Source organism: Silurus aristotelis (assembly GCF_946808225.1).
Source record: "Silurus aristotelis genome assembly, chromosome: 3".
Lineage (NCBI taxonomy): Eukaryota > Metazoa > Chordata > Actinopteri > Siluriformes > Siluridae > Silurus > Silurus aristotelis.
Window position 1 is genome coordinate 19,697,074 of NC_139576.1, and position 20,694 is coordinate 19,717,767.

Consider the following 20,694-nt stretch of genomic DNA (forward strand, 5'->3'; position numbering starts at 1 on the left):
GAAACAGTTCATTTATCCAAAACTGCTGATATAATGAGAAATATAGCGGACACCTATTTTTTTAGTCATAGGTCATTAAAATGTCGCTCCATTGTTTAATTTGAATAGTCGTTTCTGTCTGTCAGAGAAACATTGCTCACCATGATTAATAAATTGGATCCGTTGTTGTTAGTTGGGAACTGAAGCTAATGTCTAATTCCCTGCTGAGAAACAAAGGGATAAAAAGGGATAATGGATTATTCAGCCATGCGTTTCTTGAGGAGATATACACTTGATACTGTGTGTGCACAATAGGGAGGAGGACACTGATCACATCCAACATGAGTTAGATTCCCACCTCTTAATGTAGCCATAAAGATAAATATACAGTACATGTCTCATTCCTCCAACAAAGAGGGTTTATCTCAAACCTTTTCCAGCCAAAGAATGATTATTTTCAGGCATTGTTCATTGTTCTATTGTTCAAATTGACCTAAATCACAGTTTGAATTAAGATGTTCCTTAGACTCAAGAACAACCATTGATTGTTCGCCTTTTTTGTTTGTTTGGGGTTTTTCTTTTTTTTTTTTTTTTTTTTTTTTTTTTACAATTTCTATTAACCAATGATGGAAAAGTCCATGTGCTGGAATCTTGAATACTGAAATCTGATTGGCTGGAAGGTAAGACACATAGGACAATTAACTTATCCAAATAATCTGTTGTATTAATAAACTCTAAGTTTCTAAAGTGTTATAATTTCTAAAATAACTAGTTCTAAAATCTCATCTACAATGATTTTTAACAGTCTGAGGAAAAACTGCCCCATTCAAATTTTCAACAAAAAAACAGAGAATGTTTAATACATTTTTGTCACATACATTTGAATTGTTTAAATTAAATTGGGAATGATTGTTTATAGCTGTTGTAGTATAAGCAATTATAGAAACCAACATTCGGTGCTGATACAATGACAAAAAAATACATTCACCAGGCACTTTATTAGGTACACCTGTGCAACTGCTCATTAACCGCAAATTTCTAATCAGCCAATCACATGGCAGCAACTTAATGCATTTAGGCATGTAGACATGGTCAAGACGATCTGCTGCGGTTCAAACCGAGCGTCTGAATGGGGAAGAAAGGTAATTTAAGTGACTTTGAACATGGCATGGTTGTTGGTGCCAGACGGGTTGGTCTGAGTATTTCAGAAACTGCTGAGCTACTGGGATTTTCACGCACAACCATCTCTAGGGTTTACAGAGAATAGACAGAAAAAGAGAAAATATCCAGTTAGCGGCAGTTCTGTGGGCGCAAATGCCTTGTTGATGCCAGAGGTCAGAGGAGAACGGCCAGACTGGTTCAAGCTGATAGAAAGGCAACAGTAACTCAAATAACCACTCGTTACAACCGAGGTATGCAGAAGAGCATCTCTGAAAGCACAACACATCGAACCTTGAGGCGGGTGGGCTACAGCAGCAGAAGACCACACTAGGTGCCACTCCTGACAGCTAAGAACAGGAAACTGAGGCTACAATTCCCACAGGCGCAACAAAATTGGACAGTAAAAGATTGGAAAAACGTTGCCTGGTCTGATGAGTCTTGATTTCTGCTGCAACATTCTGATGGTAGGGTCAGAATTTGGCGTCAACAACATGAAAGCATGGATCCATCATGCCTTGTATCAACGGTTCAGGCTGGTGGTGGTCGTGTAATGGTGTGGGGGATATTTTCTTGGCACACTTTGGGCCCATTAGTACCAATTGAGCATCGTGTCAATGCCACAGCCTACCTGAGTATTGTTGCTGACCATGTCCATCCCTTTATGACCACAGTGTACCCATCTTCTGATGGCTACTTCCAGCAGGATAACGCACCATGTCATAAAGCACAAATCATCTCAGACTGGTTTCTTGAACATGACAATGAGTTCCCTGTACTCAAATGGCCTCCACAGTCACCAGATCTCAATCCAATAGAGCACCTTTGGGATGCGGTGTAACGGCAGATTCTCATCATGGATGTGCAGCCGACAAATCTGCAGCAACTGCGTGATGCTATCATGTCAATATGGACTAAAATATCTGAGGAATGTTTCCACTACCTTGTTGAATCTAAGGATTAAGGCAGTTCTGAAGGCAAAAGGGGGTCCAAGGTGTAAGGTGTACCTAATAAAGTGGCCGGTGATATGTAAGCATTATTTGGTAAATAAATTAAACAATACTCACTTTCATCACTTGGTTGTTTAATGTTTTCCTATAATAAACCAGCCAATATTTTAAAATTATTTTTAAAAAATTGACTGCATTACGCTGAAGTTTTTTATATATATATATATATATATATATATATATATATATATATATATATATATATATATATATATATGTATATATGTATATATGTATATATGTATATATATATATATATATATATATATATATATATATATATATATATATATATATATATATATATATATGTATATGTATATATATATGTATATATACACACCAACCAGGCATAACTATGGCTTTTATCACTGCTAAATATGCACACACACACACACACACACACACACACACACACACACACACACACACACACACACACACACACACACACACACAAATCCATTAGTTCATTGTCTGCTATGATTTTTCTTCTATCCTGAATTCCTCATTTGTATTTGATGATTCATTCACCCCACACAGATCTGATATGTGTCAGCTTTTGGTTGTCAAATAACTAAACCATATGCTGTGAATACAAGTCAGAGAGAGAAAGAGATAGAGAGAGAGAGAGAGAGAGAGAGAGAGAGAGAGAGAGAGAGAGAGAGAGAGAGAGAGAGAGAGAGATGAAACATGGTTGACTAACAATTCATATACTGATCAGAAACACAGTACACACTTGTGTCCATGGTGAGAGGAGAAGCTGGAAACAAAATGACAGACATTTTACTGAGTAAGCACAACTGTTTTTAATATTTTACATTTGATATATTTACATTCAAAACTAGAATATATTTGTAAATAAAAACCCTGACTGACAACATTGCAAACACGAGATGTGAAAATGGTTTTCACAATCACATGTGTGCAGTCTGCTCTATAGAAATGAAAGCAAGACTTGTGTTAGTAAATGTTTAAGTACAGGAGAAGATTACATGTGCCTTCTGTAGAATAAAGTGCTCACTTAAGTCTTCACACAGGAACAGAATGAATCCATCTCTAGTCCTTACTACTAATTACATGTTTGTATTTGTATTATTTTGCATTGTACATTACTTGAGAAATTAGCTACTGTTAAAATTTAAGACTATCAAATGTTTTGGATGTGTTTAGTGAAAAGGGATACGATTTAAAACAATTCCCCTATAGTGACTGTAAAATGTGGTTATGAATCATTAATGTTTTGAGGCTGTTTTGCAGCATGTGGTCCACAGGACTTGTAAAGACGGATAGCAATAAGAATTCCATCAAGTACTATGAAATTTTGGCCCACAACCTAGTTGCCTCTACTGGGAAGTTATGAACTGGCCAACTTTTGGACTTTCAACAAAATAATGGCCTCAATTGCACATAAAACACAGGCCTGGTTGCAGTAACAAAGAATATGTGTCTTGAAATGGCTATCACTGTCTGTGGATTTGAACTCTGTTGAAACATGTGGTCTAAATTTAAGAGGTCAATCAACATGCTCAGACCATAGAATATAAAGAAGTGTTCTGCTTCTGCCTAACCCAGCCATTAGGGGGGCACAAGCCAGTGTACTCTTAGTGCCGGTCCCAAGCCCGGGTAAATGGGGAGGGTTGCGTTAGGAAGGGCATCCAGCGTAAAACATGTGCCAAATCAAATATGCGGATCACAAATGAGAATTTCATACCGGATCGGTCGAGGCCCGGGTTAACAACGACCGCCACAGGTATCGTTAGCCGACAGGGTACCGGTGGAAATTGGGCTACTGTTGGCCGAAGGAGGAGAAGGAGAGGAGGAAGGCGTCTACAGAGACGGCAGGAAAAGGAGCAGTGTAGGAGAGTAGAGGTTCGGGTTGGTACTTTAAATGTTGGTACTATGACGGGTAAAGGGAGAGAGATAGCTGATATGATGGAGAGGAGAAAGGTAGATGTGTTGTGTGTTCAGGAGACCAAGTGGAAAGGGAGTAAGGCCAGGAACATTGGAGGTGGGTTTAAACTGTTTTATCATGGTGTGGATGGAAGAGAAATGGTGTAGGGGTGATTCTGAAGGAAGAGTACAGTAAGAGTGTAGTGGAGGTGAAGAGAGTTTCTGATAGGGTGATGATCGTGAAGGTGGAAGTTGAAGGGATGATGATAAATGTCATCAGTGCCTATGCTCCACAAGTTGGCTGTGAGATGGAGGAGAAGGAAAGATTCTGGAGTGAATTAGATGAAGTGGTAGATGGTGTACCTAGGAAAGAACGATTGTGATTGGGGCAGACTTTAATGGGCATGTAGGTGAAGGGAACAGAGGTGATGAGGAGGTGATGGGTAGGTATGGTTTTAAGGAGAGGAATGTGGAAGGGCAGATGGTGGTAGATTTTGCTAAAAGGATGGAAATGGCAGTGGTGAACACGTATTTTAAGAAGAAGGAGGATCATAGGGTGACATATAAGAGTGGAGGAGGTGCACACAGGTGGATTATCTTCTGTGTAGGAGATGCAACTGAAGGAGATTGGAGACTGTAAGGTGTTGGCGGGGGACAGTGTAGCTAGACAGCATCGAATGGTGGTCTGTAGGATGGTTTTGGAGGCGAAGAAGAAGAGGAGGAAAGTAAGGTTTGAAAGAAGAATAAGATGGTGGAAACTGAAGGAGGAAGAGTGTAGTGTGAGGTTCAGGGAAGAGGTCAGACAGGGGCTTGGTGGTGGTGAAGAGGTGCCGGATGATTGGGCAACTACCGCAGGAGTGATGAGGGAGGCAGCTAGAAAAGTACTTGGTGTGACATCTGGAAATAGAAAGCAAGACAAGGAGACGTGGTGGTGGAATGAGGAAGTGCAGGAGAGCATTAGGGGAAAGAGATTGGCAAAACAGAAGTGGGATCGACAGAGTGATGAGAAAAGTAGGCAGGAGTACAAGGAGATGCGGCAGCAGGTTAAAAGGGATGTGGCGAAAGCCAAGGAAAAGGCATATGAGGAACTGTATAAGAGGTTGGACACTAAGGAAGGAGAAAAGGATTTATACCGATTGGCCAAGCAGAGGGACCGAGCTGGGAAGGATGTACTGCAAGTTAGAGCAATAAAGGATGAGAGGGAAATGTGTTGACTAGTGAGGAGTGTGTGTTGAGAAGATGGAGGGAGTATTTGAGCAGCTGATGAATGAGGAAAATCAGAGAGAGAGAAGGTTGGAGGATGTGGAGTTGGTGAAGCAGGATGTAGATAGGATTAGTAAGGAGGAAGTGAGAGCAGCGATTAGAGGATGAAGAATGGAAAGTCGGTTGGACCAGATGACATACCGGTAGAAGCGTGGAGATGTTTAGGAGAGATGGCAGTGGAGTTTTTAACCAGATTGTTTAACAGGATTCTGGAAGGGGAGAGGATGCCTGAGGAATGGAGAAGGAGTGTGCTGGTACCGATCTTTAAGCATAAGGGAGATGTGCAAACCTGCAGTAACTACAGGGGAATTAAGTTGATCAGTCACACCATGAAGTTATGGGAAAGAGTAGTGGAAGCCAGGCTGAGAGAAGAGGTGACCATCTGTGAGCAACAGTATGGTTTCATGCCGAGGAAGAGCACCACAGATGCCTTATTTGCTTTGAGATGTTGATGGAGAAGTATAGAGAAGGACAGAAGGAGCTGCATTGTGTATTTGTGGATTTAGAGAAAGCGTACGACAGGGTGCCGAGAGAGGAGTTGTGGTATTGTATGAGGAAGTCAGGTGTGTCAGAGAAGTATTTGAGGGTGGTGCAGGACATGTATGAGGACAGTGTGACGGCAGTAAAGTGTGCAGTAGGTACGACAGACTGGTTCAGGTGAAGTTGGACTACATCAAGGATCGGCCCTGAGCCCTTTCCTGTTTGCAGTGGTGATGGACAGGTTGACGGACGAGGTCAGACAGGAGTCTCCCTGGACTATGATGTTTGCAGATGATATTGTGATTTGTGGTGAGAGTAGAGAGCAGGTTGAGAAGAGCCTGGAGAGGTGGAGATATGCGCTTGAGAGAAGGGGAATGAAAGTCAGTAGGAGTAAGACAGAGTACATGTGTGTGAATGAGAGGGAGGGCAGTGGAGTGATGCGGTTGCAGGGTGAAAAGGTGAAGAAGGTGGAGGAGTTCAGGTACCTGGGGTCAACAGTGCAAAGCAGTGCAAAGTAATGGAGAGTGTGTTAGGGAAGTAAAGAAAAGAGTGCAGGCAGGGTGGAGTGGGTGGAGAAGAGTGACAGGAGTGATTTGTGATAGAAGAGTATCTGCAAGAATGAAAGGGAAAGTTTATAGGACTGTGGTGAGACCTGCGATGTTGTATGGATTAGAGACAGTGGCATTGAGTAAAAGACAGGAGGTGGAGCTGGAGGTAGCAGAGCTGAAGATGTTGAGGTTTTCGTTGGGAGTGACGAGGATGGACAAGATTAGAAATGAGTTTATTAGAGGGACAGCACATGTAGGATGTTGTGGTGACAAGGTGAGGGAGGCGAGATTGAGATGGTTTGGACATGTGCAGAGAAGGGACATGAATTATATTGGTAGAAAAATGCTGAAGATGGAGCCACCAGGTAGGAGGAAAAGAGGAAGGCCAAGGAGGAGGTTCATGGATGTGGTGAGGGAAGACATGCAGGTAGTTGGTGTAAAAGAGGCAGATATAGAGGACAGGGTGGTATGGAGACGGATGATCCGCTGTGGCGACCCCTAATGGGAGCAGCCGAAAGAAAAAGAAGAAGAAGAAGTTCTGCTTCTGCCTAAGTGTTCAAGATCATTCCATCTTTTCCTAACCTTGTTAGGCATTACAGGACAATGTGCATTGCATAAATACATTTAGACTCTTCTCTGTTCCAGCACCGAGGTGGTGGACGGGTGAAAACCTGTCTCTTCCTGAAACACCTAAACTGGCACTTTAATCCATGCTTGTTTTATGTCTTTGTTTCTTCTTCTTCTTCTTTTGTCTGCTCCTATTAGGGGTTGCCACAGTGGACCATCCATCTCCATACATACATACTCTGTCCTCTACATCTACCTCTTTTAAAACCTTGGCCATCCTCTTTACCTCCTTCCTGGTGGCTCCATCCTCAGCATTCTTCTACCAATATACCCCATGTCCCTCCTCTGCACATGTCCAAACCATCTCAATCTCACCTTCCTCACCTTGTCCCCAAAACGTCCTACATGCGCTGTCCCTCTAATAAACTCATTTCTAATCCTGTCCATCCTCGTTACTCCCGACGAATATTTTGGAGATGTACAAATAACAGAATTGCTTTTTATGTTTCAGTATCTTACATTTTAGCAACCATTTTATTATATGTTCTTAAGGGGCAATGCTACAGGAATGAAACTTGGATATATATATTTTAGAGGAGTCAATGTGCAGCTTTTATATCAGTGCAGATTTACTTTCATCTAAAAAGAACTCAACATACAGAAATTATTGTCTAAATAACTCACAACAAAAGTAAATATACTCTAAGTAAACATGTCAAACAGTGTCAATATTTGGTGTGAGCACCATTTTTTATCTTGCACTGCCTTAATCCCCCTGGGTATGGAATTCACCAGAAATGTATATAACATATCACCATGTGTTTTATATCCAGCAGCTAATATTATATATAAATATATTACATTTCGCACAAGGGTGCCAATATATAAATAATTATTAAGGGTTGTAAAGGTACACAGGTTTATATATATATATATATATATATATATATATATATATATATATATATATATATATATATATATATATATATATATATATATATATATACTGTATAAATTTTGCTCAAGGGTGCCAATGATGCTCCACATTTTCTGTCCTATCTCTCCACTGTGACATCTTGCCTATCTGTAATTGCATGCCATAATTACAGTGTAACCAGGGTAACCGGAAAGGGGCGTGGTCGACAGGGGGCATGCTGATTTGCATATCATGCATATTCATGGCTCCTTGCATTCTGTATGAGGAAAAATGTGTGTGAGTTATTTTGGGATATAAATACTGAATTTGCAAACATTAAAAATGGGTTTATCACTTAGTTATTCAATAGATGTTATTATTAATGATAAAATATCTATATATATTTTTAGAATAGTTAATATTAATAGTTAAATCTGTGCTGGAGGTGTGATTCGATAGAGGGCAGTATACACCGCAAATCCACAGGGTCATTATTTATGGTGGTCTTTTTGGGGGGATAGACTGATCGGTCATTTTTTTCTCTTTCAATGGTATAGTTCGTGCAGAACTGTTTATAAACCGATTTTTTTGCCTAAACATATTTTGACAGTGACACCAGCATGGTGTTTTTTTTTTCTTTGAATAATACTACAGCTTCTTATCTGTTTTATGTGATTAATATCTGTGCTTCTGGAGGACAGTGGACGTCAGAGTGAACTGTGTGTATAGTAGACGACAGACACACTGTGAGTCTTCTATTGTTAGGAAATCACAATATCATTTTTTTGGATGTGAAATTTTGGTCACTGGTGTTTGCATTTCAACTAAATATAATAATCAAGGTCGAATCCAGCCAAACACATTGTGGTGTTTTCGTGGCATTAGCAGCTCTGGTGCACCCGCGCTGTCTCTGTCTCTGTCTCTGTCCTCTTCTTTCTTTATGATGTTGAGCTGCTTCACTGCTATTGGCTGTTCCATACACCGTTTCATCGATGATTAAATTCATGATTTGAGTGCGCATTGGGACTCGCGGTAGATTTTGCCTGACATCTCGACGGCGGACCCGAGGCTCTTTGTGGGAGCAGAGCAGGAGGAGACAGCAGGAGGAGGCAGGAGGAGGCAGCAGGAGAAGGCAGCGGGAGGCAGGAGGGTTTGGAAACAATAGAGCTGATCGCGGAGCCGCTGCGCTTTGTGCCTCCCTCCGTTCTTAAGCGCTGCCCGGAGCGCTCGCGCATCCACCACGCACAAGATGCGGGGATTGTAACGCACGCACGCTCACGCGCCGCTTCTGATCGGATAATTTCCTTAAGCATTTGTTCGAGTTGAGAAAGAAGACAAAAAGAAAAGCGGGACAGATATGAATTCTGCCGAAGCTGCCGAGGAAGGACCAAACGACTCGGACACGGACGCCTACTTCAAAACAGGTAAGGCGGATCTCTGTATCGGGTCACGTGCGGTTGTGTTTTTTTTTTTTGACTGAAAAACAGAACAAAGACTTTCATCTCGAGAGGAATCAATCAAACAAACACAAACAAACAACAAAACAATCATGCACAGAAATGGATGCAAGTGGAAACGCAACCCGGTGATGCAAACGCAGTGTTGATGTTAGTGCACTGAGTGAGTGGAAGAAATCCCTCAAGTGTTTTTAATGAACATTTGAGCCAAAGTGGACCAAACTACACACACGTTCATGTGTGTGTGATTCAACTCTAATGCTGCTCTCAGTGTTAGGCTTCAGACATCATGGCTTTGTTTGACAGTTGCACTGTCCCTGTCACTGGGTTCTGAAGATCAGACTGGTCACTTCACGCTTCCTCTCTCTCTCTCTCTCTCTCTCTCTCTCTCTCTCTCTCTCTCTCTCTCTCTCTCTCTCACACACACACACACACACACACACACACACACACACTCACACACACACGCACACACACGCACACACACTTATTCAAACACATGATGCTGATGTCTTAGATTAAATGAATGATCAAACTCTGACTCAAGTTGACTTCACTTGAGCAGACTCTGTATCCTGATGAGAAGATTGTAATGATAGGCATTCAGTCATCGGACCCTCCAGATTTGGAATCAGTTTTACACACTTGAACTACACTATAATGCACTGATGAAAATATGGATATAATGGATTCAATAATCGATGGTTCTTTGGTTATGCAGTTTGAAAAACTGTGGGGTGAGAGTCTTTAGATATTCCTGATATTGTTCATTGTATGTATTAAGCAATAACTGTACTCCTTTATGGTCCTAGAGTCTAAGACCTTTTCCACTGGTTACCATAATGGAGATGTAGCATCCAATGAACAGACAGAAAGAGTCTGTTCAAGGTCAGATCAAAAATCCTTTAAGGATCTTTGGTTGTCTTTCACATGATCCCTTTTGAATGTTCTGTGTACAGCACTGCAACAGACTATCAGCATTCTTGTGAAAAGATGTTCCAATTTCTTACAGTATATTAAAAACTGAAGTTACATGAATGTAACTAGCTGCTTTATGCTCCACAAATACACTCCACCTAAAATAAGAAACATGACACTACTACGGCAGCTTCAACGTCAGCATCCTGTGGCCGTTTGTAGCTAGGTAATGCACGTGTGACATTTGTCTGTAGATGCCTAGATGAACTGTAAGATTTCTGTTTTAACGCTGAAAATTTTTTCTTTTCTTGTGGTAACTTAATGTAAACCAGTTTCTTTTTTTCTCTTGTTGAGTACAACCATCTGAAATCTGGAAGGGTGGGAGTAAGATGCAGGCTTAAGCAAGTGTTGTGGTGATGTGGCCACATTTTAAGCACGTTCCACAGTTATGCTAAGGAAATCTCGCTCACTTAGGCCCATGGAGACCTGAACCGCAGTCACTGTGAACAATCTAGGCTTTGCCCAACACAAAGCTCTAGAAATATAATCTAGACTACAGAAAGGCAGCAGAGCTGATTCTTGATTCGTTCAATCTGGATATGGAGCTTAGTGGCCCAGAGTGCTGCATTTTGGGCGAAACCTAAGATGATTTACAGATGGCATAGAGTTCGGAGAGCATTATCAGAGATGAGAGAGTGTTTTTGCTGTGGTTCGTTCAAAGCATATAAGGGCATCCGTCTCGGGCAGCATTGGGAGACAAGTTGTTAGTGTCTGCATTAATATGTCATGGCAGCTTCTGCTTCAGGAGGTGGCAAAAGATGAGAAAAATCAAGAGAGGGGTGGATTGGGCCAAGATATCTAAAAAGAACGATGGACAGAGAGAGATCTAGAGTGCAATCTAGAGTGAGACCAACACAGTTTGAATGGAAGAACCTCCCTTCTACACCTTTTCCAAAAGCAGTGGGTGTTTGCCCTCAGAAAGAAAAGCATTATGTTGCTGAGTAAGCAGTAATCCATTCACAAACTGCTGTCTGAAAGAGCTGAAGTGGTTTTATATCTTTAGCCATACAGTACTCTTCCTTCATGTGTATTCACTGCTTATAGACGGATTCACCTCGAGCCAAACTCACACTCACACATGGACAAAGACTTCGGTTTAGCCAAGGCTTTTAGTGCAAGTTTACAGCCTTCATCCGATCGAGAGAGATAAAAAATTTTTTTAATGCTCCTTCAGTTGTTCTCATCATGTGTTTATCTTTATCATCTGGAATGATTCAGGCATTCTGGCTATTAGGTAAACGGCAATTTGGCCTGCAGTGTTGCTTTTAACAATTTGAGCTGCAGCCAACTAAAAGGGTGGATATGTCTTCAGGTAACAACAGCAGCAGATTGGCACAGTACAACCCTCCAATCAATACGTGTATAGCTTTAGTCTTTTTGTCAACAACATATGCCTCCTTGGGAGCCTGACAGAGTACATCTGCAAGAGACTTGCTCCAGTTTTGCTCATCCTCCTGAAAAGCTACTCTACACGGCACAGGGAGGGTTTTCTGTATTGATTAGCTAATCACTCAATGAACTGGGATGGAGGCCAAGGCTTTGAATGAGGTCATTCCGAATTTATCCCAAGAGGTCCAGGTTAGTGATGTGACTTGGCTACTTTAATCAATTTAATCTAAATGGTGGGGTTATTAAGATATGTAAAGGGACACTCGAGCCAAATTATAAAAAAAAAAAAAAAAAAAAAAAGAATCGTTAGCACATCTCTTGTAAACGTGCCTGCTTGCCTCTTACAGAGAGATTTCCCATGTGTATATTGCAAACACCCCCTCAACAGGAAGCGTATTCAGAAAAAAAGAATCCAACAGAGAGTGGATATTTGTACTTTTAAAGCTATTTAATTTAGTAGGAGGTCAGATATTAGCAACACAACATTCAGTGTAGTTTTAAAAAATATATATATTAATAACAAATTTACCGCTTTTATTAGTGAAACAATTTTGTTGTATTGAATCTCTGCTCCTCAACATGCAATCCATAATGTGACTATGACATTAAATTCTGCTTAATGTCTGATAATGCCAAAGCCTTTTCTTTTTAAATATGCTAACCAATAATTAATTATGCCTCAGTACAAATCTCTGACATTTTATTTATAGCATAAAACATTACTTACTAGTCATGTATAATACCGGTAATTACTTAGCAGCAGTGGATTATATGTTTATTCTTGAACTGACAATGTTGAAATGCTACAATATTGTACATGTGAACACAGAGAGAAGATTAGGATTTTAGGCATTAAATGAATAAATATATAATATGTTTATAAAAGTATAATTCTAAAAGATTCTGCTAAAATTTAGTTACATTGTGGATGATGAATGGGATCAATTGTGTATTTGTGTTCTGACTGATTATAATATGGATGGTAAGTGATTACATTATGAAATCAACAACATGTGAGCAAGTCATTGAATGGGCTGTTAGTCAATTAATATCCATGTGTGGCCCTGGCAGGAAAGATATTTCATTAGAATATACAAATATCAAAGATAGAAACAAAAATAGAGCCATTTAACTTCCCTGGGGCCAGTTCTATGTTTAATTTTATAAGAGGAGACATGTTTACATGTACATTTCAACTGAATAAGACTAATTAGAGATTTAATTTAAACTAATCCATGCTGTGTAAAGTGTATTACTGAAGACAGTTTCAGAACAGGCTCTGGAGTCACTGATTGCTTTGTTGTGACAGACGTTGGCCCTCCAGCATTGTGTGCGTGCGTGTGTGTGTGTGTGTGTGTGTGTGTGAGTGTGTGTTTGTACGTGTGCCTATTCCCTCCTCCACTCCCTATGTCATTCGCTGCCTCATACACACTCTAGCTGTAGAACAATAGGGTGAATCTGGCCAGTGTCAGTCAGGACAATGAACACACCCATGGTTTGGCTTCATTTCTGTGTGTTTGAGTGAGTGTGAGAGAGAAAGAGAGAGAGAGAGTGTGAGAGAGAGAGATAAAGACTCTTTCACCATCTCTTTTTTACACACACAGTTTTGTAGAGGCAGATGGCTAATTGGCCAATGTAAGCCACATGGGTAATAAAGAGCGTAAAAGGAGATTTGACCGGATTATTGAGTCATGATCTGACGTTAAGGGAACGAGCCAGAGAAAAAGAGAGGATATCCCCTTCATCTAAAGGCGCTAGCAGGTTCCATCCTCTCCAGGCAGAAACATATGCCTCTTACAGGATAGTGCAGGGAGACAGTTAGCACTGATGGCAAATAGGGTCAGCTCTTATTAGCTGATGCTTTGAATGGAGCTTTTAGGTGGATTGGATGAAGCATTGTCTGGAGGGCTTTGGAGGACATCTGTGTGTCTACTGATAATGACACTCTGGCTTTGTACATTTGATCGTGTTTTTGGAGTGCAGTAAATATTAACTGACATTTTCCACCATTATTTTTTGATTGTGGCATTAGCTAACATGTAAGCTAGCTACTTCATGACCAAAAACAATTTCTGTGGAATCTGCATTCACGCTGTTTTGCTCTTTGACAGTAAATGAAACCTTCATTGACAGCAACTGCAAATGGCAAAAGGCACACGTGTGGACCAAAGAACAATCTGCCAAGAAGTACGGATTGTAGTATGGAGCTTTGAAGAAATACAACACCTGAAAATTATAGCCTTGTGACTCCTTTAATGATTCATAACTGCTTTGTCCTGATCAGGGTCATGGATGATCTGGAGCTCTTTCACAGGAATATTGGTCCCAAGTCGGGAATATATACGTTGGATGAAACCAACGTTTAACCAAAGCACACACACAAATTCTCATCTAAAGACAGTTTAATATTGCCAGTTTACCGACCAGCATGTTTTTAAAGGTTGGAGGAAACTTGAGAACTCAGAGAAAACACAGTCTGGAGGAAAACATGCACCACACAGAAAGTCCCCCAATTTAAGGATCGCTTAAGGGACGGTGAAGCCCCTTGGCTATTATAATAAATTAATAGAATGATAGACGAATTTAAAGAAACAAGTTTGTATTTGAAATTATATTTATAATATTTTAAATTGATCTGTGCTTTTGCTAGCAAATAAGAGCTGTAAAAAGAAATGCAATATTTTGCTCTTTCAAGGAGCATGGCTAGGTTGAAGCTGAGTCAGCTCACTGATCACATGACTGCATGATTTGCCTCAGCTGATATAATCACTGACTGGAAATCATGGTTAATGTAGTTGGATTGTTTCGAAAATAAGCAATGATGCCAACCGGATTTACAACCTGATATTTTCCCTGCTAAAACCAATGAGTCTCAAAAATTGTAGTGTAGCAGAATGACAAAGTAAATGCAATATTCATAACAGCATTTAAAACATTTAACATGATTCTGTATTGCAGTTAATAAAATGGAAACGAATACTTTTTTGCTTCAAGCGTCTTTACTTTGTTCAAGGCAAAGCACTTTTAGTTGTTGTTTTTTTCATGACATGAAATTGATTGCTATCTACTGTGCCACATGATTCTATAAATAATGTGGTTTTGTGTTGGTTGTTTTTTGTTTTTACAGTTCGTCTGCTGTATGAATTTAGGTGTCAATATATTATTCATTAGAACACAGAGATAAAAGACCATGTATTGAGAATCATCATTTATTTTATGTTTTGCTGACTTCAGGACCAAAGAGTGAAAGATAAAGTATTAGTTATTTGTATTTATATGACAGTTCACTGAGTTACATATTTTACTTGATATTTTTAGTGGAATTTTCATCTCCAGGTTGTGTTAGGATAGAGATAATATCATGGGTTAGGTGTATTGTCTGATAATTGAATAGACCTGAAAACATACAGTCTTGAGAGTCTGCTATATGATTGCTGTGCTTTAGCATGGGTGATGGGTGGAAAAATGGGCCCATGCTAAGAGCTATTGATCCCTACTCTGTGTGCGTGTGTGTGTGTGTGTGTGTGTGTGTGTGTGTGTGTGTGTGTGTGTGTGTGTGTGTGTGTGTGTGTGTGTGTGTGTGTTTGTGTCTCAGAGGGGTCTGTGGGGTGTGGTGTTTTGTACTTACCAACAACACAAAGACAGTAGGATTTATTAGCACTGCTAGTGGACAGATTTGGAATCAGCTGTAATCACATTAATGGAGAGTCAACTACAAGTTCAGTCAGAACATGTATAGACCATCCAAACATCCACAGTCTGCTGCACACCTCCAATGCATTGCAGGCCACATGATCGTTGATGCAGATTTTGTACATTAGCTTTTTATTCATTTTCTGATTGTAGATCTATGTGCTAGAGTACGGAGGTGAAAGAGCAAAATATGTCATCATGCAACATTTTCCCTATTAGTATTGGATAATTTGAACTGGCTTGGCAGTATACATGCAATATTTTACAAACTTTAATTAATGTTAATTTAATGTTAGTTTTACAAACTTAATGATCATGTTAAATTCATGTTGCAACATCTTCAGCACCCCTGTCATCTTCCAACAGATTGAGCATGTAAGATCAGCCTTTGGCTCAAATACGCCAACCTTTTTTGGCAGGGTCTTTGGAGAGAGTAATATCCTTAGTAAGCAGAGGAAATGAAAATATGTATTGAAATAGATCTACTAGAGATGATATTGTTCATTTGTTCTTCATCAAGGGGGCCATATCGGGTTCACTTTCACCAGACCACCAGCCCCAAGGACATGCCAGTGGAAGCAGAGAGTAATCATGCATATTTAATATCATACTTTCTGTTTGCTTCATATGTACGGTGGATAGGATGAAGTGATGCATACAAAGATAGATACTTCTAGATACTGCAGATAATATACCTCCCGCTGTAGAAGATTCATATGTGCTAAACTGTCTTTGATTAAAGCATCTGCATACTTGACTCTGAGCTCCTTGATGCACATGCTTTATGCACTTCTTTGTAGTAGCATTTAGTCAAGGTCAGCATTTAATCCACAGAGGTGATTCAGGCTGTGTGTGGAAATGTAACATCTGACAGTGAAATCCTGCAGAGCAACTTCACTTACACTGCTAGACCTGAACACTAGAAAAAAAGACATACACACATGTACAGTACACAGATGCTGGTAGTGCATCATCCTTCAAAGAGAGGAAAAAGCTTATGTTAGGCCAAATATGTAAAAGTATAGACTTAAAAGAAATATGTACAATTCTTATATAGCATCAAATTTTACACTTGAAGAATAAAATCTATCCCCCTCTCTCCCATTCCCTGGTTTTGGTTTTCTTTTCTGTTTTAGCTTTCTGTCTGTCATTATTAGTGATGCAAACCATAATATTCATATTGTGAACAATCCTTGTAATAAATTGCAACAATAGTTAGGGAAAGGGAATGGAAAATAATCAACAATGAGTTGGAGTTAAATGCCTCCTCGTGATAACACTTTATTCTTAAATCTGTATACATGGAGTCCATTTAAAGGCTGTGACATTTACCAAAAATATGAATCTATAATTTAAATGATAGAAAATCAATCAATCAAGTCAAGTCAAGTCAAGTCAAGTCAAGTCAAGTCAAGTTTATTTGTATAGCGCTTTTCACAACAGACATTGTCTCAAAGCAGCTTTACAGAAAACTACAGTGAAGGTGAATGGTGTGCGTTTGTCCTTGATGAGCTAACCGTGACATCTTCAACACCTTCTGACCATTTAAAAACTAAAATTAAACAGTGCTGTGGTGTAAATGAGGGCTAATTTTGAGTCTGGTAGATTTGATATTCAGGATATGTGAGTCTAGGGCAAACCAGATAAATTATAATATTGTGATTGTTATTCACATGTTGGTGTAATGGGTTTAGATGCATTTTATTGTGACATACAATATGATCATACACTTCCTGTCCACACCTGCACATACAGTTACCGAATCAGCACCCCATGTGCCACTAATTCAAATGCAAAATCTCAAGGTCAAGAGCCTTCATATATTGTTCACACTGAATACTAGAATGGGGAAAAGTGTAATCTCTGTGGTTTTAACCATGGCATGGTTGTTAGTACCAGGTGGGCAGGATTGAGCATTTCACTTTCTACCCATATCCAGTTTTTTTTTTACCAGTCAATATGAATTGGTTATCACTAGGTTGGACATTTCAATTAATTTTAAGTTCTCTCAAATCTCAGTGCATATCTCTGGAGTCACAGGCATATCAAGATGTATTAAATCTTATGGCTTTTACATTAGTGTGTCAGTAGAAACGATCGCAAAAATTCATTTTCCTTGCGAAAATTATGCAAATGTCTTGAAAATGGAGGATATAACTTAATAGACCCACTTTTCAAATAAAAACGTCATTGAGGCTGTCTGGATTTTTATACAGAAACAGAAGCAAGTGAGACAGTCAGCAGGTCTGTGGGAAGAACTGTGGCAGGTCTCCCAAGAAACTTGTAAAACGTGCCAGCTGATTTGCTTATTGAATTAAATGACAATGTTCCAAAGAAAAGTGAAGAAAATGGAAACACTGAATATTAAAATAATTTTCTTTGCTGTTTGATGATATTTATTATTTATTAAGAGTTATTTGTGTGATATCTAAGTTAGAGAGCATTTTTGTTTCAGACATTTTCCAAAGGCCTTTGACGAATATAGTATACATCATATTTTCTAGTTCTGAATGTCTGAATATGATTGTTAATGCCATTTTTGTTCATATTGTTTGATTATACTGACACAAGTTCAGAGATTACAATGGGCTCCCACTCTAGAGACCTTGCCAAGATGTGCACACTGGACCTATATGAATCATATATTATTACTTACTAGAAACATCTGGAGAAATAATTCAGCATGAGAAATGGAATGAGTGAGACCCGCTTATTGAATTCATGAGCCTTCGGCTGGCCGAGTAGGAAAATATGTCTTACAGATAATGGCACAAGGCTGGTTTTTCTTTCCTACCAGATAATGAGTATGCCTGAAACTGGGTGAGCTGGAGCAGGTCTGATGGATGTAAGTAAGGCTGTGATAAGGAAAAGAGTCTTTACAGGGGTGTTAGATGTGTTTCTAGATATGTTGACCTTGTTGACCTGAGAAAATTTTTGGCCTTGAGCAATGCACCATGAAAAGATGTTTGCAGTTTTAAGGCTGCTGAACATGAACATGTAATTTTTTAAGTATTTGGTATGTTATTGCCGTGTTTAAGGTCAGGGTGAGAGAAAATTGCAGCCATGCCATTAGCCTCATATGGAGCACAGCTGTGGGATTAATGAACACATCATGAACATTGGCACACATACAGCGTCTCTGCCAGTACAAACCAACTGGTCCCATTAAAGTAAAAAACAGGGAAATGTAAAGTTAAAACAGCAGTGCTGTGGATATAGTAGGAGAATAGCGAATAGATGGAAAGAGTTGAAAGCACAATTCAAAACAAGTGTGAGTGGATAAGTGTAGAAGATCTTGCTTCAGGTAACCTAAAAAACACAGCTGAATGGATGAAAAGGAGCCCTAACATTAGTTCCACGTTTGTATTCAGTGCTCTAGTGCTGTAGTAAATCACAGAGCCTTTGCAAGTGTAAGGGATTCAGCAGTATCAAAGACAGAGCAGATAGAGCCAGCTGGAAAAGGCGAAGGAAATCTACACTGTAAAGCCTCTGCATGTTTATGAACTTGGCAGCACAGCGTACATCAGTGTCATGTAATAAATGTTGCCATCGGTTCAGTGAAGCATGATAGTAAATAGGAGGACTGAGGGGTTACTATACAAACTGGGTTGAGTCTATTGAGTAAGTCTTTAAAATGCTTCTGTGACAGTCGTGCTGAATTTACAAATCAAACTGTAGTTAAATTACAGCTGAACAGTTCTCACAAGGGAGGATACTGATTTCAACTGAAGCATAGAAACACACACACACACACACACACACACACACACACACACACACACATTTGTCTTATGTCTTTGTGGGGATCTTTGTGAGGACTTTCCACTGACGATTATTTATGCAGCGAATATATTACATCATCCGAATCTAACCATAACCTCAGTAAACAAAAGGCCAAATAAAAAACAAACAAATAAATTAGGTTTTTCTTGAAGGGACCAGCCAAATAAACCCACAAGGCCAAAGCTGCAGAAAACCTTATACTTGTGGGGGCATTTCTAAGGAGCCCCCCCACCCACCCACACACACACACACACACACACACACACACACACACACACACACACACACACACACACACACACATATAAGCATTACACTTTTTATCTAGAGGCATTTGGTGACTGTGGTTAACACTCAGGAGAAATAACATTCACAATTATGCAAGGCGAGGATTTTACTCTCTGTATTCTTCTGGTATGTTTTAGAGAAGGAGAGGAACTGGGGTCTCGCGGGTACGTGTGGTGGAGCTGAAATGGCTGAGGAGGTCTGGCATCAGTGTGTGCATACACAAAAAATAGTTGGAAAAGGTCTAAATACCACTGACATAAAATCTATCCTCTCCAGCATATGGAGATGATGGAGAAAGCAATCCTGTTTGCCTCACCACAGATAGATTTTAGCCAGTGCTGTGTGAACTGAGGCCGACGGCATCCCACTGCTACTTGCTCCACCATGATGTTGGCAAGCACACAGGCAATTGAAGTTTTCCTTTTCCTTAATTGGTAGGAAATAAAAGATTTTGTAAGTCTGTTTGTAGTAATGAGGGGAGCCTTGTTTTTTAGAGATGGAGCATTTTTCCAATTTTCTGGGTGTGTTGAAAAACTGCTGTCACTAGCAATTACAGCTCATGACGCTAGCAATTAAAGGTCATTTTTGTTTGGCTTGCTGCCATGCTTACTGAACCACACAGTGTTTTTTGTGTTCCCAGACTTAGGACACGCAACGGAAAGGTTCCGTTTCATCTCGACCCAATGGACTGAACAGATCCTGCAGACAGTGTCTGCAGATTTTATTAAATGAACAAAGAGGTTTAGTAAAAGATTTAAAGTACATTCACATTATTGGGCTCAGTGCTTAGAATAGCTGGTGGAAAAATGTGAAAAATGTGTATAAATGTGATATACTGTATGTGTGTGTGTGTATATATATATATATATATATATATATATATATATATATATATATATATATATATATATATATAATATACACACACACACGCACGCACACATACAAGGGAAGAGATATAAGGCCAGTTCTAGTAAGGAAGATTATTCACAATTGGAAAACATTCAAAACAGTTCCCACTACCAGACGTGGACATCCCTGCAAATTCATCCCAAGGTCAGGCCATGCAAGGCACAGAGAAATGGAAAAGAATAATTAAAAAATAATAATAATTAATTAAATTTCAGACTCTGCAGGCCTCAGTTATCATGTTGATTGTGAAGGTTCATAATAGTACAATAAAAAAAAAAAAAAAAAGATATGTTTGCATTAAATGTTTTCCAACTGTCGAGGAGCATGGTGAAGTGGTGTTGATTTGGGTTTGTTTTGCAGCCACACAAGTTCTTATC

General features: G+C 39.5%; 1 protein-coding gene across 2 annotated transcripts in view; it reads left to right on the forward strand.

Annotated features, from left to right (window-relative positions):
• Positions 1–8,315: 8,315 nt before the first annotated feature.
• The window catches only part of kalrna (kalirin RhoGEF kinase a), a 151,560-nt gene continuing 139,181 nt past the window's right edge, over positions 8,316–20,694 (forward strand). For both annotated transcript variants that reach the window (XM_083536663.1, XM_083536664.1), the window contains exon 1: positions 8,316–9,241. In XM_083536663.1, the coding sequence (XP_083392789.1) occupies positions 9,175–9,241 (67 nt within the window). In that variant the 5' untranslated portion in view covers positions 8,316–9,174. The remainder of the gene's footprint in view (positions 9,242–20,694) is intronic.